This window comes from Azolla caroliniana, unplaced genomic scaffold, assembly GCF_043228905.1.
Source record: "Azolla caroliniana isolate FFs.n. ecotype wild unplaced genomic scaffold, voAzoCaro1.0.p SCAF_8, whole genome shotgun sequence".
Classification (NCBI taxonomy): Eukaryota; Viridiplantae; Streptophyta; class Polypodiopsida; order Salviniales; family Salviniaceae; genus Azolla; species Azolla caroliniana.
The window spans coordinates 4,596,991-4,614,259 of NW_028230443.1; the positions used below are offsets into that span (position 1 = coordinate 4,596,991).

The 17,269-nt window shown below is 39.2% G+C and overlaps 1 protein-coding gene and 1 long non-coding RNA gene across 2 annotated transcripts; both read right to left on the bottom strand.

The window, feature by feature from the left end:
• Window positions 1-7,579: 7,579 nt before the first annotated feature.
• On the bottom strand, window positions 7,580-8,990 carry LOC147860867 (uncharacterized). The gene is made up of 2 exons (XM_087323716.1): window positions 7,953-8,990; window positions 7,580-7,848 (listed from the first exon to the last, which is right to left on the bottom strand). Exons 1-2 carry the CDS (start codon window positions 8,896-8,898, stop codon window positions 7,793-7,795), a joined length of 1,002 nt encoding a protein of 333 aa, XP_087179842.1. The 5' UTR covers window positions 8,899-8,990; the 3' UTR covers window positions 7,580-7,792.
• Window positions 8,991-10,372: 1,382 nt separating this feature from the next.
• On the bottom strand, window positions 10,373-10,806 carry LOC147860868 (uncharacterized). The gene is made up of 2 exons (XR_015530149.1): window positions 10,648-10,806; window positions 10,373-10,617 (listed from the first exon to the last, which is right to left on the bottom strand). It is a non-coding gene; the product is annotated as an uncharacterized LOC147860868 (long non-coding RNA).
• Window positions 10,807-17,269: the final 6,463 nt, after the last annotated feature.

A 17,269-nucleotide genomic window follows, 5' to 3' on the forward strand; every position in this document is an offset into this window, starting at 1 on the left:
ACGTTGTTGTAGTGTATTTCGTACACTACGTGAAAATAATATAAAATAACCGATTGAATAAATATGAAAAAAAGAAAAGAAGAAAATATCAAAATAAGCATTACATGCATAGGGCAAGATTCAAACCTTGCACCTCCATGTTAATAATGTAATGTCTTGCCATTGCACTAGCATTTCATTAGTGTTAAAAAGTAGATGTTCCACATAGAAAGGTTAGTTCACCTAGGATAAACTTTAGTTAAAAGAAAACGCATGCTAAAAGAAAAAGCTACGCATGCACATCTAGCGTGCATGAACGCTATAGTTGATAAAAAACGCACAAGTTAGAAAAAGCATGATCACTTTAGATAAAGCATATAGTCTATCTATAGGAAAAGCATGGAGTCTATAGTTAGAGAAGAAAAAGCATGGATTGCTAAGACTCCCTCATCACTACATAAGGATGGGGAGCACAATGTAATGGGGGGGGTGTGAAATATTTGGGAAATTGGATATATTTCCTAAAACACCTATAATTAATAAATTATATTCGGGGGATTCACGAAGGTTTCCATATCTCTCGCTTCCAATCTATGATAAATTGTAATTAGGATTCTAAATATTGATTAATCTAATACATTATACTTGTGGGATTCACAAGTTTCTATCTCTCTTTCTAATAATCTATCCATAACTATAAACTTGTCTCAAATTTTTCCTCCTCCTAGTCCAAAACCCCAGTGGTTCCCACCCGACTCACACAACAATCTGGCGCCGAAAGGCACAACAACGCACAGAACAAAGCACAAGAGCACAAGAGCACACAGAGCAAACAAAGCACACAGAGCACGAAGCACCAAACTGAGATCTCCCCCTAAGCATCGACAACGTCCACCATGTCTTCAAAGAAAATCAAACGCCAAGACTCTAGGTAAGCGTTTGACACTCTGGACATTTTTGTAAATATGTTTTAGTACTCAAGAACTCGACACGCCGTATCGAGTTCCTGTATAAAGTCCGTGTTTTATACAGGAACTTGATACGGCGTATCGAGTTCCTGTATAAAGTCCGTGTTTTATACAGGAACTTGATACGGCGTATCGAGTTCTTGTATAAAGTTCTTGTTTCATACAGGAACTTGATACGACGTATCGAGTTCCTATAAAAAGTTTGTGTTTTATACAGGAACTCGATACGCCATATCGAGTTCCTGTGTAAAGTATGTGTTTTATAAAGGAACTCGATACGCCGTATCGAGTTACTATTTAAAGTTTATGTTTTGCATAGGAACTCGATATGTCGTATTGAGTTCTTGTGTAAAGTATGTGTAACTCAATACCCTATATCGAGTTCCGGTATAAACACTAACTTTATATAGGAACTCGATACGGCGTAAAATTTAAATAGGAATATTGTGTCTTTGGGGGAACAATTTAGTATATGTGTGAAAAGATACCAAACTTTCTGTCAAAATCAGACTTTTTTAGTGACATTTGCCATATTTTGTAACAACTAGGGGCCTTACTTAAAAAGTTTTATGACCTAACCTACGAATTACCTTTATCATACCAAATTTAAGTCTATCATATGCAAATTCTCTACAATAAGGATATTGAATCAATATAAGCCATACCTACCCTTCAAGATGATATATAACCTTGTATACTTATTAAGATATATAATCTTCGAAGTTGAATAGCCCTTACTAGAATGGATTTTCCGAATAAAGGACTATCATGTTCACTCAATACATTATTGATATTTATAGTTTACCACAAATCGCTTGCTAGTTTTAGTCTTTGTCTAATTATGTATATTTTATTAAAAAACCTTAATCTACGTGACCACCTAACTTATGTTTTCGCATGTCCTTTCTTAAATAGGTCGTTTGAGAACTTGTCGAACTGACCTGTGAAGAAGATAAAGCTCTGGATACATGGCTCTCCAATTGAGACCCAGACCCTAATAGTTCCTGAGAACATGAAGAGAGGAAAAAAGCTTCTCTTCAACGAGGAGACAAAATGTCAACCATCCAATGAGGTCAGCCAAAAGAAAATGTTAGCAGCTACTAGTGGTGAGAACCTTCTTGACCGTGACCTAACAGACAAGGAATGGTGTATGCAATACGTCGACTCCAAGAAAAAAGTCGTGTTGTATACAGCAAAGAAGAAGGGCAACGATCAGCTTGAAAATGAAACCGCATTTATGTATGGCCGTATTCTAATATTTGACTACGAAGATTCAGATTCAGCCAACATACTTGTAATGATTGAGTGCTCTAAGGGAGTACGTAAAGTGTACCTTTCTGAAGATCTACTAATAAAGGAATCTTGTGGGTCGGAATCTTTTAAAAAAGATCTAGAAAGCTTACAAAACCTTATTGTCACCGTGAGGCCTTACATACAAGGCCATGTAACTCTAAGGGAGCCCTTGCCCTCCCCCATGAAGGACCCGAAAAGGGCATCTAAAGTGCAATCAAGACCAGCAAAAAAGAAGACCACTAAAATGTCGGACTCCGACTCATCAAGCTCAAATGAAGATGATGACACTAAGGGGACGCCAGGAGCATCGGGTGTGTTGTCATCCGAGCAGAATAAGATTCGAAGAGAGTTAATGCAACGTAAACTGGTCAGAAAAGGGCAAGTGTTTAATTTGCTTGTAACACACATCCATCAGCCCCCTATAGATGAAAAACCAGGATGAAGACCACTTGAGATCAGAGAGCCACACCAAATGCATGTTCAAAAAAAGAAGAAGAAAATGAAAATTAATCCACATGCTACCATTGTGCCTTTCATTGTTATGGTAGATCCTGAAGAATGTGAAACCATTGAAGATTTCGACATAAGAAAGCATGATCAATACAATTACTTTACAATTGGTGGATCGCATTCGGCGGAGGCACGTTGGCAATTTGTGAGAGAACATCCAACGACTTTCTTCTTCAAGTATGCTGAGTGCAAAATTTACGTGGGCCTCACAACTGAAGAGGCAAAGCTGTTAGCATGGGACCACAATAACGATAATGACTATAGGCAGAAAATGTCATCGATTGAGCGTATAAGGTTCTTTCACCACGAGTATTTGGACATCAAACAAAAGTTCGGTGTGAAGCTACATCCAGGCCTATGACGTCAATGCTTGCATGAAGTCGGCATTGTGGTGGATAATAATGTTAAGTCCGATGGTCTTCAGAAATATGAGTCCTGGTTTCAACTTGCCTTTAGAGATGGAGAAGTATGGGACCTACAAGATCAAATCTTCTCAATGTGGGAAAATAAGGAGGTCAAGGGTCAACGACAAAAGAAATGTAAGGTAGACCCTAAACTAGAATTAAAGTCACAAGCGGCCAAGAAAATTGATTTGACAATTGAAGAAGCGGTTGATGACATGAAGTTGTCTCTATGGAGAGCGATGCAAGGTATTAAGGACGAGCAGCTTCTTGTGTCTATTTTGTCAAGGGTTGTGGCCAAAGATTTAAGCCTTGAAGAAATGGTCACTGAGTTCAATAAGTAAGTATTTCAAATAATGATATTGAATTCAATATGGTGCAATTGAAAGTTCTAATCTCGTTTTCTAATTTCACAGTCATAAGGTGTACATGAAGATCCAAGAAGTTATGATGAAACAACTTGGATGTATAACGTGGGAACAAGTGACCAAGGATTATCCTCTAACGTCTTCATATAAGGCGTTATCTGAGTATTTTATTGCATTCAAGGATTGGGTTAGTATTGGTGGTTTTTCATTAAGCTTTCCTCATATGTAGAGGTTGTGTAATAATACTTGATGTCTTATTGCTTCTATTAGAAACCGTGTCGTGGCAAGAAACAAGGAGAAGTTAAGGATATACACGATTTCCCGACATCCTTCCTTGCACATCTCGAGAGAGCCAGAAAAGAAAAGGATCGTTGGTTAGTCAAGGCATATGAAATTGAGGAAGATGGCTCCTTCAAAAAAATTAGCCACAAAAAGGATATTATGAGAGATCTTTACTACAATGTGGTTTGCGTCGATGTCATTGACATGATCCAAAAAGTGCCAAAGAAGGAATATACGCTAATGATTGCAGATATTCCATACGGATTTCAAATGGCAGGGTCATCATACGACGATGAACCGTTTAGGTTTAAACAATTAGAGAAGATGGTCAAGGATTTTGCTGAGCTAACGATTGCATCCTTGTGGAGAATAGTTGCCTTTCATAGTATGAACCAAGGGTACTCGGTAGCTCAAGCTTTGAGATCTCGTTGCCATGGCATCGAGAACCTTGCATGGTAAGGATTATTTATATGTCTCATTCACTATATTGCCTTTCTTAAGATTGTTCAATCTATTCTTAACTCGATGTAATATTTGTTATAGGATAAAAACCAATGTAAATAGAGGGCCAACCTTTCAGTTCGTAAATGCTATTGAATACATTATGGTTGGCTACTTCAATGAAATTAAGAAACAAAGAATAGAGGAGCATTCTAATGAAGTGGGAGGTTCAAATCTGTTGGTATTTCCAGCAGTGACACGGAAATTGCGATATGTCACCACGACAAAATGGGGACTTGTCAACCCATACCAAAAACCTCAACGATTTATGATGCGCTTGATCGAGATGTTTTCTGTCGAAGGAGATTGGATATTAGACCTCTTTTCTGGCACAGGTATTCCTCGAACTAGGTTAACGATCTTGAGATAACCAAAACTGAATCTTTTTTGTTTGAAAAGTAATTCTTCATGTTAATTTCTTCACAAGGACAACGTCTACATGTGCATTGAAGCTCTTTAGAAACATAGTTGCATTGGAGAAGGACGAGGAGCAAGTTATATTTATAAACATGAGGATTAAGGCTTTGTGGGAGTGCCCAGACCAGGACGAGGAGGTCGGTGCAAAGAACCTCGCTGATACCGAAAGGTTTCAACCTACTTCGCGAGAGCCTATTCCTCCGTTAGCCGGGGAATCGGGGGAGCTAATAGAGCTTGATGATGAGCTTATAGAAGATATTTCGTTGGCTCGACTAATAGGGGAAGCCAATGCACATATAGCCGAAGAGAGTTCTATACAGGATGACGAAGAAAATGACATTGACGATTTGCTTGCTATGTAATAGACTCTTTTTAAAACGCAAAATGTATTGTTTGGAATTCACATTATTAATACAAATTTTGGGTTTTACTTGGTGGATTCTATTCTTTATAATCTTCTATATGTTTCAATTTTATTTTTATATACTTGGTTAGTAGACTTATGACATTGGTTTCACCACGTGCATTGTAGACTACCAAATTTATGGAGAAACATGAATTAGTTTAAATTGAGGCTGATTTTGGTCAAACTTTACCTTAACATAACATGGTCGTAGAATTGTTGCTATGACTGTCCATGTTGTTATTATGGATCTTTGTCTTCTATTGTTAAAACGATTATGTTTCTCTTCCATTGCTGCTTAGATTGTGTAGTGTGTTGATAATGGTTCCACTAGCGTTATCCGCATGTTTTTATACGCTTGTAGTTCCACTAGCATTTTCGTTCGGAGTTTGATCCCGTGTGAATCACCTAAGGAATAGATTAGATCAATTTTAAATACAAGTATGAAAGCCTTAATAGGTTTGTTATTTCCACCACAGTATCCTAAAGTTCACTATCTTACATTGTCTACAATTAAATACATATGGTTTGATCCCATACGAACAAACTGAGGAATAGATTAGATCAACATTAAATATAAGTATTAAATACCTTAATAAGTTAGTTATTCCAATCACATTATCCTAAAGTGCACTATCCTACATTGTCCACAATTATATACATGCGAGTCTGGGTCAAAGTATAAATTATAACTCATTTTATTAGTATGGTTACAAGTACACCTCATATTTTTGTAAAACTTACCAAATTAATATAAGTCTTTAACTTAGTGTTTCCCATGTCGCACATTAGTGACATATTGAGCCATTGTTGAACTTTATTATGCCTACATTAACTTATCAACACGTCCAAACTTATTTGAATTTCTAATGATCTCCACTCGTAGACCTATCATGTATTTTTATATTTGCAAATTCTAATCAAGTTGTGGAACATATGATACTAGTACATCCAATTTTTGTAGACAGGGTATATTTGGATAGTTTCAAGAAGATTCTACAAGTGGAATGTGCAATCCTTCCACTTGTGAACGCGAACGTTGTCGTGTTGTTACACTCTCGCGTGTGAAATGAGGCGGAACCGCGAGGGCCCTGAACCAAGGAGCGTGAGAAAGATGAGGGAGAGTGATTCACAGAAACACAAGGAGAGAGACGGGAACATAAGATTCAATTACAATGTCAACAACGATTACAACCGGCAAACCGGCAACAGACCCCAAACGGGGGTCCCACGCACACACACAAACAACACAGAGAACGCACGGTGGAGCCTCTGCTGGAAGCACACAGGCTCACACGCAGCAGAGGCAACCGACACAGAAACGTAGTGGAGAGCAACGGTTCAGGAGGAGAGAGCTCGGTTCCCAGTCCGACAGCACTTCGTCCTCGCCAAAACGCGATACCTATCTTCTTCTTCTCCCCTCCCTTTTATAAGTCGTCGAGGAGGCCGTTACATCAAAACACATCAACTTTATTTTGTTGATCATACGATCGTCGACAAGGAGTGAGAATGGTGTATCATCAGTGCACGGCTTAGAGAGCATGAGAGAGAGAGAGATTAAACCTTCATAACTTAAATTGCTATAAGGATTAAAGCTTAAATATAACTAAAATATCTAAAACTATAATGAGAAAGGGAGAGAGGGGTAGTCATTAAGTATTAATTAAAAAGACAAACAAATGTTACTAACATGTTAAGAGAGAGTGTGTGTGAGTGAGTGAGTGAGTGAGTGAGTGAGTGAGTGAGTGAGTGATTAAGAGCAAAGCTACTACTAATTATCATTAAGATTAGAAAAGAAAAGAAATTACATGGGGATATGGTCATGAGCAAACTAGTTTCGCCCACTATGGGGCTCATCAGGGCTAAAATGACCATTAGGGTTGGATAGGTTTATATAAGGAGTTTTAGGAGAGGGTTTAGAGAAATGACAATAGGGAGTGGGGGTGTGTGCTTATGGATATGATTTGGAAAGGGGAAGATTTGGAGAAGAAGGAAAAGGATATTATGAGCTTTAATGTGACAAGGGGGAGGTTTTGGTATAAGGAAATAGAGGTCATAATGTTAAGGAGGAATAAGAAAAGAGAGAGTTAGGATATGAAATGTAAAAGGAGGGGAAATATTAAAAGGGGAGTTAAGATTGAGGGGGAAATAAGGAAAATATGTGAGATGATGAGAAGGGAAGGAAAGAGGAAAGAGGAGAGAGAGAGAGAGAGAGAGAGAGAGAGAGAAAGAAGAAAGAAAGAAAGAAAGATATATTAACGTCTTCTAAGGCCAAAATTGGCCCATGAGACAAATGGTGTACAACAAAAATGGGATATTTACCCATTCATCGAAAGTAAAAATAAAAATAAGATAAAATAGAGTTTAAGCTAAATAGTTCTAAGAAAACAACAAACATGTTCTATATAAAAAACATGTTCTACAATGAGAATGATTCTATACTAGGCCTAATTTCATTTCCATCCAAGTCTCTCGAAGAGAAGCGGGGGGTCAAAGGGTTGCCATGATGTGGATGTGGCCCGTGGTCCCCATGTAAGAGGTACCCCAACCATAGCTTCGAGTCGACGTAGCTCACGTTCCCTTATCTTCTTAATCTTTTCTACTCCACGTTGACTTGTGTTGAAGCCCAACATCCGAGGACGTTTGGTTGCTCTTTGTATTTCTGCTTCCTCAAGGGAGAGGCCGAGCGGCATAAGTGTATCCACATTCATCGTCTCCCCATGTTCCTGAAAAATTACACTAGGTACATGTTGATGAGTAGTAAAAGGGTTATGATTAACACTTTGTAATTTATCCTCCCTATGTTGTTTTAGCTCTAAGATATACCTACCTAGTCTCTTTACACTCGGGGTATCTAATAGTTTGGAGAGGGTAGGAGAGGGTCCTAGTATGTCTTGGTATTCCGCCCGTATCTCGGCATAAGTTGGGCACTTGCATGTGAAGTGATACTCATCCTCTATCTCTATGTGGCATAACCTACATAGCCTTTCCTCTCTAGGGACTCTATTAGCTCGACCATTCTCAATCTCAAGTTGGTGAGATGATATCCTAAGTTGTCCAATGGCCACCCTTAGTGCATTTGATAAGAAAGTATCTAGGTATCTTGGTCGTGTAATAAACCCTAACTTAGAGAAGTGCAAGAAGTGTTCCTTATAGTACACCATTTTAGATGGGAGTGGCTCTCGTGGGGTGATCCATTTGTATCGAGTGTAGATTTGCCATATTTCTTGGCGTATCACTTTATTACGATCTTCACGAGAGATTAAAGTTTGATCAGTCCCATGGTTGTACTTAAGGGGAGGTAGGTTATTAATGTCTATGCCATTTGCAAATAACCAACTCACCACAATGCTATACCAAGAGTTGGTGTCTCCAGACACATGTAAGGATCGGGATGCCTCAAAGGCTCGACGGGATATCCTATCTTGTGGTTGACTATGTATCCGATGAATAAAAGCTACCACTTGAAAGAGTGCTTCTACTAACATCGGGGGTAGGCTAAACTCCGCTCTAATAATGTCATGTGGTACTGTCGATTTGCTTCGGAGTTGACGTGATAACATCACCACTAAAGGTCTCTCCAATTGCGTCCACATGAAAGATGGTAGACCTGGAGCCCATACTACTGATGCATACATGAGGGACGGGGTCACTAATGAGTCGAAAAGCCATCCCTTAGTCCGTGGCTCTTGAAAGTATGCTTGGTGGCATTGTCTCTCTAAGAGTGAGAGGGATGCATATCCTCTCGTTAGCCTATCTTTGGCTGCCTGGGTCATCGAGAATTTACCTGAGCGAGCACTAAAAGTGACTCCCAAGTATACATAAGATCCCACCACCTCAACTAGTTTATGAGAGAGGATGAGGTGACATTTACTCCTAACTAGTTTATGAGAGAGAGGGAGGGAGGGAGGGAGAGAGAGAGAAAGAGGGAAGGAGAGAGAGAGAGAGGGAAATGAGTAGAATAAGGGGAGTGAGTAGATCTACAAGGATCAAGGGTCGGAAAACGAGAGAAAAGTAAGAGAGAGAAAGAGGGTAGAGAGAGGAGAGAGATGCATGTGTAAACTAGACAAAGTAAGAAAGAGAAAGGAAATTGGAGAGAGGTAAGGGAGGGAGACAAGTGTGGGGAAAGAGGAAAAAGGAAAAAGAAAAAAGGGGGAAAGTTATAGATTTAGGAAGAGGATGGGGAGGGGTAGGGTAAGAAAAAGTAGAACATGGGTGAGGGTAGGAAAACAAAAATAGAAAGGTGGATAAAATAGGATAGGAAAAGATTTTGAGAGAGGGAAGGTATGGGGGTAGGGTGTTTAGTTTATAAGAAATGAGGGGGGGTGTTTAGGGGAGGAGTAGAGTGGTAATAGGAAAAAGTGGGAGGAGGGGTAGAAAGGTAATTTTGAAAAAGTGAGGGGGAAGGGTAGGAGGGTAATTTAGTGAAGAGTTGCCTCCTAATAAAGTGATGACCTTTGCGGCGGAAGCATCAGCGACACCAACACCCATCAAACCACATAACGCCAACAAACGACCCAATAAAATACTACGAGCTTCTATAAATTCCCCTACTAGACATCGTATTCTCCGAATCCGACGAAGCGCCAACAAACGACCAAGCAAAAGACCAAGGGCGCCTTTAATATCTCCAAAACTCTTGTACTCAAATAAAGACAAGGTAACTTTGTCGGATGCCACTCTTTATTCTAAACATTTTATTGATTATAAAGTTAAAATCATAGCCGAGTTTAAATCCCTTTATCGACGCTCTAAGAAAACCAAAACTACTTATACTCGTATTTTAAACCTAAATGAACACGATCTTACCCCTAGCTTAAGAACCAAACCACCTAACTTGAATATAGAACATAAGGAGTTAAATATTAGTATGCATAATGAGTTTAATACTATCACTAAACAATATAATAAAGAACTAACTCGATGTTATATTAAACATCTAGACTTACTCGCTCATAGCTATGCTAAAGACTTGGATGATTTTCCTAATAAAGTTATATTAGATATAAGTAAGATCGTTGAAGTCATTCAAGAGCCCTTATATTCGCAATCAATATCTTCTAATACTAATAGTAATACTTTTAAAGAAACCTTAGCATTATGGTAACAAACCTTTGCTATAGAAATTTTACAAGCATGTGATGATTTTGCAATGAATCACACAATTGAAACTGCCATACATTTAAATGCTACTAAATATAAAGAAAAATCACTCACAAACAATGAACTCCTAGAAAAAACACACATAAGTATTGCAGATACATCAGAGAAGTTAAACATTAGAAAAATAGATATAGAGATGAGTGAAGAGAATGACTATGAAGATTATTATAACAGTCCATCACACTTTACAACTCTCGATAACACGAGTAGTGCTAAACATAACAGTGATGTGCATGTCCGACCATTTGGTCCTAAAATGATACATCCTAACACATATCATAAGCTTAAAACCAACCCTATTACCAACCCTAAAAATAACACCAACCATAAGCCTAACCCTAAAAATAACACCAACCATAAACCTAACCCTAAACCCTTGCAACAAAAGCCTCTCCGACCAACCAATCATCACTCCCTCCCCCGATTTACCTACAATATAGCCACAAACGAAGTCAGTAAGAACTTCGTCCCCCCTTTCAACCTTAATGGCCCAAGGATCACATTTATTAACCAAAATAAATTTCCCTCACATCCCTATACCACAATCAGCGTCGGACACCATCCACATACTTCAGTACCGACATTCGACATGAACCAGCCACCCACTAACAACGAACGCCGACGCGACCAGTACCATTCACAATTACAAGCATGGCCGCCACTCCATCTTCGACCCGGTAACGACCATATCTATGGAAATGGAAACGGAAACCATCATACATACCCATTCTCCCCCTCCAATGTAAGGCTCCGGACTGTGTGTGAAAACCGGCCTATAGATCTAAAACCCCCCCCTCCATGGCATGATGCACGGGACTGCACAAGGCACCCGGCATGGATACATGCCCCCTCTCCTCCCAACCCCACACATGTATTATGAAGAAAACAATGTCTCCCACCTACGTAACCCTAATCTTCCCCACTCCTCTCTCCCCCCACACAACCTCTCTGTACAAACAACTCCCTCCTCCTCCTCCTCCCTCCCTCCCTCTTTCTCTCACTCGTTCCCCCATCCTCCTCCTCCTACCCCCTTTTTACTTTCTAAATATTACATGGATACCCCCTCCCCCTTTTTGTCTCATTCTTACTCTACCCACCCCCCTGATGTTGAAGAATTCCATTCAAACCCCCCACAATTTTCTTCCATTTATCACTCTACACCTCCCCCATTATCATCTAATTTTCATAATGCCCTTCCCCACCTTTTTTCAAATCCTTACCCTACCCATACCCCTTTAATTAGCCCACATCACTCTCGTTATACTTATCATTCCCGCCCAACACATCCTCCATATTCAACTCATCTCCCCCCTACACATCCTCCATATTACACTAACCCCTCCCCCCCTTTCTTCCTAACACAAAAACCCCCAACTTTTATTCTAACACTCCCTTTCTTCCTAACACAAAAACCCCCAACTTTTATTCTAACACTCCCTCACATAAAAACTATAAACACTATAAAAATACATCAAAACCTTGTCCTCCCCCAAAACCACTAGGAGACCCACAACCTAGTAGACCAAAAAACGGTTAGTTAGGCGTGCTAAACGCGTTAACAAACAGTTTAGACACGCCATACACCCTAGCAAACGTTTATTCTACCTAATTAATAGATCCCCCTCCACCCAAGACACATATATGTGGTTTGGGGGAAAACAAAAACTATTTCCCTTCCTTCCACACCCCAAATCCCAAAATAAAAAACCTAGAACCAAATTCTAGAAACCTCTTACTAGTACACAAGTAATTCATAGTAAAATCCATAACACCTTCACTTCCTCTCAACCCCTTCAAACTACCTAACCCTAGTTGGATGCCACCCACAGAATATCCACCCCTAGTCTCCATAATAGGAAAACACCAACACATCCTTAACCAAATAGCACACAACATTAAGCCCATAAACACTAGAATCCCATACCACCTCTCTAGAGCCTTTAAAAGACTCTGTGAAAGTGTTTTTAGAATCTAAGCCATTGAACATTAGGAGAATATAAAGTATAGATAATTCACCTTTTGAGGATAAGAACACGAACTAAGACCTTAGGGAAGAAGTCAAAAGTAAAAGTACGAGACCAAGAGAAAAGTAAAAAGAGAAAACGCAGACTATAAATAACAGTAAAAATAGAATGGTCATAACTCCCTCGTTGTTTATCCAAATATCACGTTTAAATATGGATTAGAAAGCTTGTAAAAAGAGCTTTCTATAGCTTTTTAAATCGCTTAATTTGGATATCGGATGAGGGAGATATGACGATTAGAAGGTCGATGTGTCATAGCTAAAAATAGGGAGATAAAAAGCTTCTAAAAATAGCATGAACGTGGATAAGAAGAGGAAGGTTATAAAAGAAGAAGTGATATTAGTGAGGAGGGGGCCAAGAGTGAAGGCCAAGAGTGGGGGCGAAGAGTGAAGGCCAAAGAGTGGATGAGGAGTGTTAGGAAGAAGTGTCTTTGTGGAAGAGGAAGTGTCTTAGAAGAGGAAGGTCTTTGGTTTTAGTTCAATGTGGAGTTTGTCTCCTTTGTATTCTCTTGATGTTGAAATATCAGAACATTCTTATTTCTTGCTCGCTTTCTCTATCTTTTTTCTTAGTTTCTTGAGTTATACTCTCTAATCATAATTACCTAGAGCTATATTATGATTTTCAACTCCATCTAATCGGTTTGGTCAAGCCCTCATATAGTGTATAACTATCTATTATCTTATACACCCTATCATTTTGGCGCTCCAGGGAGGGCCGATCCTTTCCGTATAGGAAGAGAAGTTATCATTTAATTGTGTTACTATATTACATTAACTTAGCTATGCAATTTGCATTTTCGGGTGAAAGAACACAAGATGCTGGTGCCTTTTTGGCATGCTTTGAGCATCATGCCATATCTATTGGACGCATCACCGACAACGAAAAGTTGCCCTTGTTGGTAGCTACATTCTATGGTCGTGCTCGAGATTGGTATGACTCTCTTCCGCAAAATGAACAAGGAGAATATCAATTATTGGTGCATCAATTTCGTACAAGATATATTCAATGGAAAAGTGCAACTGAGGTAAGGGAGGAGCTTTTTCAACTAAAGATGGAATCACCTTTTGGTTTTTTAGAGTATGAACGAAATTTCCAAGAATTGTGGACGACGTGGATTCGTCTTCGTGGTGGCACCGAAGACGAGTGGTTTAAGATAGAACAATTTAAGGTGGGCCTTGATATGCATTTCCGTTTGGAGGCAAGCTTGAAGGATCCAACGACTTTTCAAGCTCTTCTCCAAGTTTGTCAAGATTATGATCGACAAGTGAAGATGATGAGTTCCATGGGGGATCCCCAAATGACGGCTTTGGGTGCAAATTTGATGCCTCGTGCCAACTTTCAAGCCTTATCTTCAATTGTGCATGGTGGACAAGTGTTTCCAAATGTGTATACCACCACAACAATAAACCCAACAAGTATATCTCAAGAAGTGGAACAAGTGAAGAGTGAACAAGATACAATGGCGTTGGTGAATCGGCGCTTTGATGAAGTGATGGCCCACTTGCAACAATCCCAAGCAATTCGCAACACTATTCCCGATGGTGGTGGCTCTAGAGGGCATCAAGGTGTAATTTGTTATTCTTGTCAAGAGGAGGGACACTCAACAAGATGTCCTCATCGACAACAAAGAGGTATGGAAAGAGACATGTATGAAGTGCAACGGAATGGACAACGACCTATCAACAATGGAGTCGAAGGAGGCGAATCCATAACACTTCCAATGACTCAGGTTCCTACAATTCCTCATAATGTGAATCTTCTTAATTTTATTGATGATAGTGATAGTGCTTGTGAAGTAGCTCTTGTGAAAAGGACAAGAGCCTCGCAAAAGGAGAAAGAAGTTGAAGGAGAATCTAGTGACTCAAGACAAAAGAAGAAGTCTAAGGAGAATGAGAAAGAGGACAAATTGAGAAGGAGACACTCTAGAAGGAAGATAAAGATGGAGGATATTCCTATGGGAGAAGGTGTAGAATCTTTCAATCGGAAGCATGAATTGATATCGAGTGGACCAAGGATAACATGGCCGCAACTTCTCCAATTATCATCCACATTACAAAATGAGTGGGGGAGGTTTGTGAGTATTTGCCAAAGTCAAAAGACCGTGCATTACGTGGGGATCATGCGAGTAGAAGATCGAAAGGGCATACGTCCAATCATCCCTGTCTCCATCAAAGGGGTTCACATCAAAGATGCCTTGGGTGATAGTGGTGCTAGGGTAAGCTTGATTTCTGAATTTGTAGTAAACAAAGTAGGAATTCCTATTAGTAGGTCATCTTCAACAAGGGTGGTTGTAGTAGATAGTGGAGTGGTGCATTGCACAAGCATAGTGGAGGATGTGTTCATCAAGTGTTTTGGAATAAGAGGAGAAGCTTGCAACAAATACCACATCAACTTGAAGGAAAGTGTATCAATTTCCCCAAAGCTTCGGCAATTGAGTGTTGAACAAAAGGAAGAATTTATGCAAGAGTTCAACGCATGGTTACAAGAAAGTTCCAATTATAAGATGGAAGATTTGAGGTGTGTGCCACCTATAGTTTTGGTTCCAAAGAAGAATGAGATCAATTTCAAACCCTTGAATGATTCGACCAAACGAGATGAATTTTCACTTCCTTCTCGAGATGAGATTGTCGATAAAATGGTTGTTTATACAAAACAAGGTAGTGTGGACAATATGTTGTGCCAAAAAGGATTTCATGTGGATGATTCAAAGATTAACATAATTACAAAGATGACAATTCCAACAAGTCTTGAAGCTTTGAAAGTATTTGTGCAAAAGGTGCGCTCGCTCGAAAGATTCATTTATATGTTGACATGCTTACTGCTATCAAGAGTGATGTATCCCATGGCCCTACTAGTCTTTGGAGAATTAACGAAGACATAATGATTGTGGTAACCTCTTTCTTTGTGTTGACAAGGAGAAAGATGATGATGGAATTGTCAATGTGTGTGTGGGTGTGTCTAGGAGTGTGAGGTTTTTCCTACCGACTAGCGGGGGTTTTACTCACATAGTTTGTTTCTTTTTCTTCTCTCCTTCTTTGTCTATAGCCTACCATAAGGCGAAGGAGTTTTTTTTATTCTTTTTATCTTCGGCTCACCATAAATGGTTCGCTCAACAAGCAAGAGGGGGAGGGCTAAATGTGAAAGTGTTTTTAGAATCTAAGCCATTGAACATTAGGAGAATATAAAGTATAGATAATTCACCTTTTGAGGATAAGAACACGAACTAAGACCTTAGGGAAGAAGTCAAAAGTAAAAGTACGAGACCAAGAGAAAAGTAAAAAGAGAAAACGCAGACTATAAATAACAGTAAAAATAGAATGGTCATAACTCCCTCGTTGTTTATCCAAATATCACGTTTAAATATGGATTAGAAAGCTTGTAAAAAGAGCTTTCTATAGCTTTTTAAATCGCTTAATTTGGATATCGGATGAGGGAGATATGACGATTAGAAGGTCGATGTGTCATAGCTAAAAATAGGGAGATAAAAAGCTTCTAAAAATAGCATGAACGTGGATAAGAAGAGGAAGGTTATAAAAGAAGAAGTGATATTAGTGAGGAGGGGGCCAAGAGTGAAGGCCAAGAGTGGGGGCGAAGAGTGAAGGCCAAAGAGTGGATGAGGAGTGTTAGGAAGAAGTGTCTTTGTGGAAGAGGAAGTGTCTTAGGAGAGGAAGGTCTTTGGTTTTAGTTCAATGTGGAGTTTGTCTCCTTTGTATTCTCTTGATGTTGAAATATCAGAACATTCTTATTTCTTGCTCGCTTTCTCTATCTTTTTTCTTAGTTTCTTGAGTTATACTCTCTAATCATAATTACCTAGAGCTATATTATGATTTTCAACTCCATCTAATCGGTTTGGTCAAGCCCTCATATAGTGTATAACTATCTATTATCTTATACACCCTATCAGACTCCAACACAACAAACACATTATCATCCTCCCAACCGATAAAAATATGGGAGTATGTGTTCTAGATAAAGACACATACTACACCAAAGCCATAGAACACCTCTCGAATTCTACCACCTATAAGAGAGTCAGCCACTTCCCCTTGGAAGAGTTACTATACTGCCTTAATAACATAATAACAAACCACTTAGGTACACTTCCCCCAATTGAAGCTAATTTCATCCTCCACAAACCTAAAAAAAGATATCAAGTATCCAACCTCTATTTCCTCCCTAAATTACACAAAACACCTATGGGTTTTCAGCCCATTTGTTCATATAATAACTCCTTATTTGAACAAATATCGAAGTGGTTACACCACCAACTTCTCCCAATCCTCCTTCTCCAACCACAATATCTAAAAGACTCTCACACACTAATCCAATCACTAGAAAACCTACACCCACCATCTAATAGTTTCTTATTCACGTTTGACGTTGAATCTCTCTATCCTAGTATCCCCCCTAAGCTAGGACTCCAAGCCCTACGTAGTCTAATCACCCCCCACTTTTCCCCTTCGAAAACAAATCTCATCTATACCCTTAGTGCCCTTATTTTAGAATATCACTATCTCATTTTCGATGACGTAGTTTACCAACAAATAAAAGGTACGGCCATGGGTAGCAACTTTTCAGTCGTATATGCATGCCTCTTTTTAGTATATCTCGAAAACTTACAACCATCACCCCCCCATCTCTTCTACTTCACCCGCTATATTGATGATGCATTTGGGGTCTAGACAGGCCCAAATCTCAACTTTTAGAATATCTTGACTTTTACCCTTTACACACAAATAACTCCATCAAGCTTACCATTCAAACTTCCCCCTTTCGGCTACCTTTTTAAGACATATGAATCAACCTCGAAAATTCATCTTTTTTATTCAATTGTTTTCAAAAACCTCTCAATTCATACCAATACTTGCCTTTTTCATCGGATCATCCTTCCCATACGAAACAACACTTTATCACTAATGAAGTGAAGAGATATCTCATTAGAGAAAGCACCCCATTAGGT

Excerpts from the sequence above, each read along its gene's own strand:
- LOC147860867 (XM_087323716.1), bottom strand. The coding sequence starts at position 8,898 with ATGACCCAGGCAGCCAAAGATAGGCTAACGAGAGGATATGCATCCCTC. Across the intron at positions 7,849-7,952 it reads CCCGAGTGTAAAGAGACTAG|GAACATGGGGAGACGATGAA; the intron begins GTAGGTATATCT and ends GTAATTTTTCAG.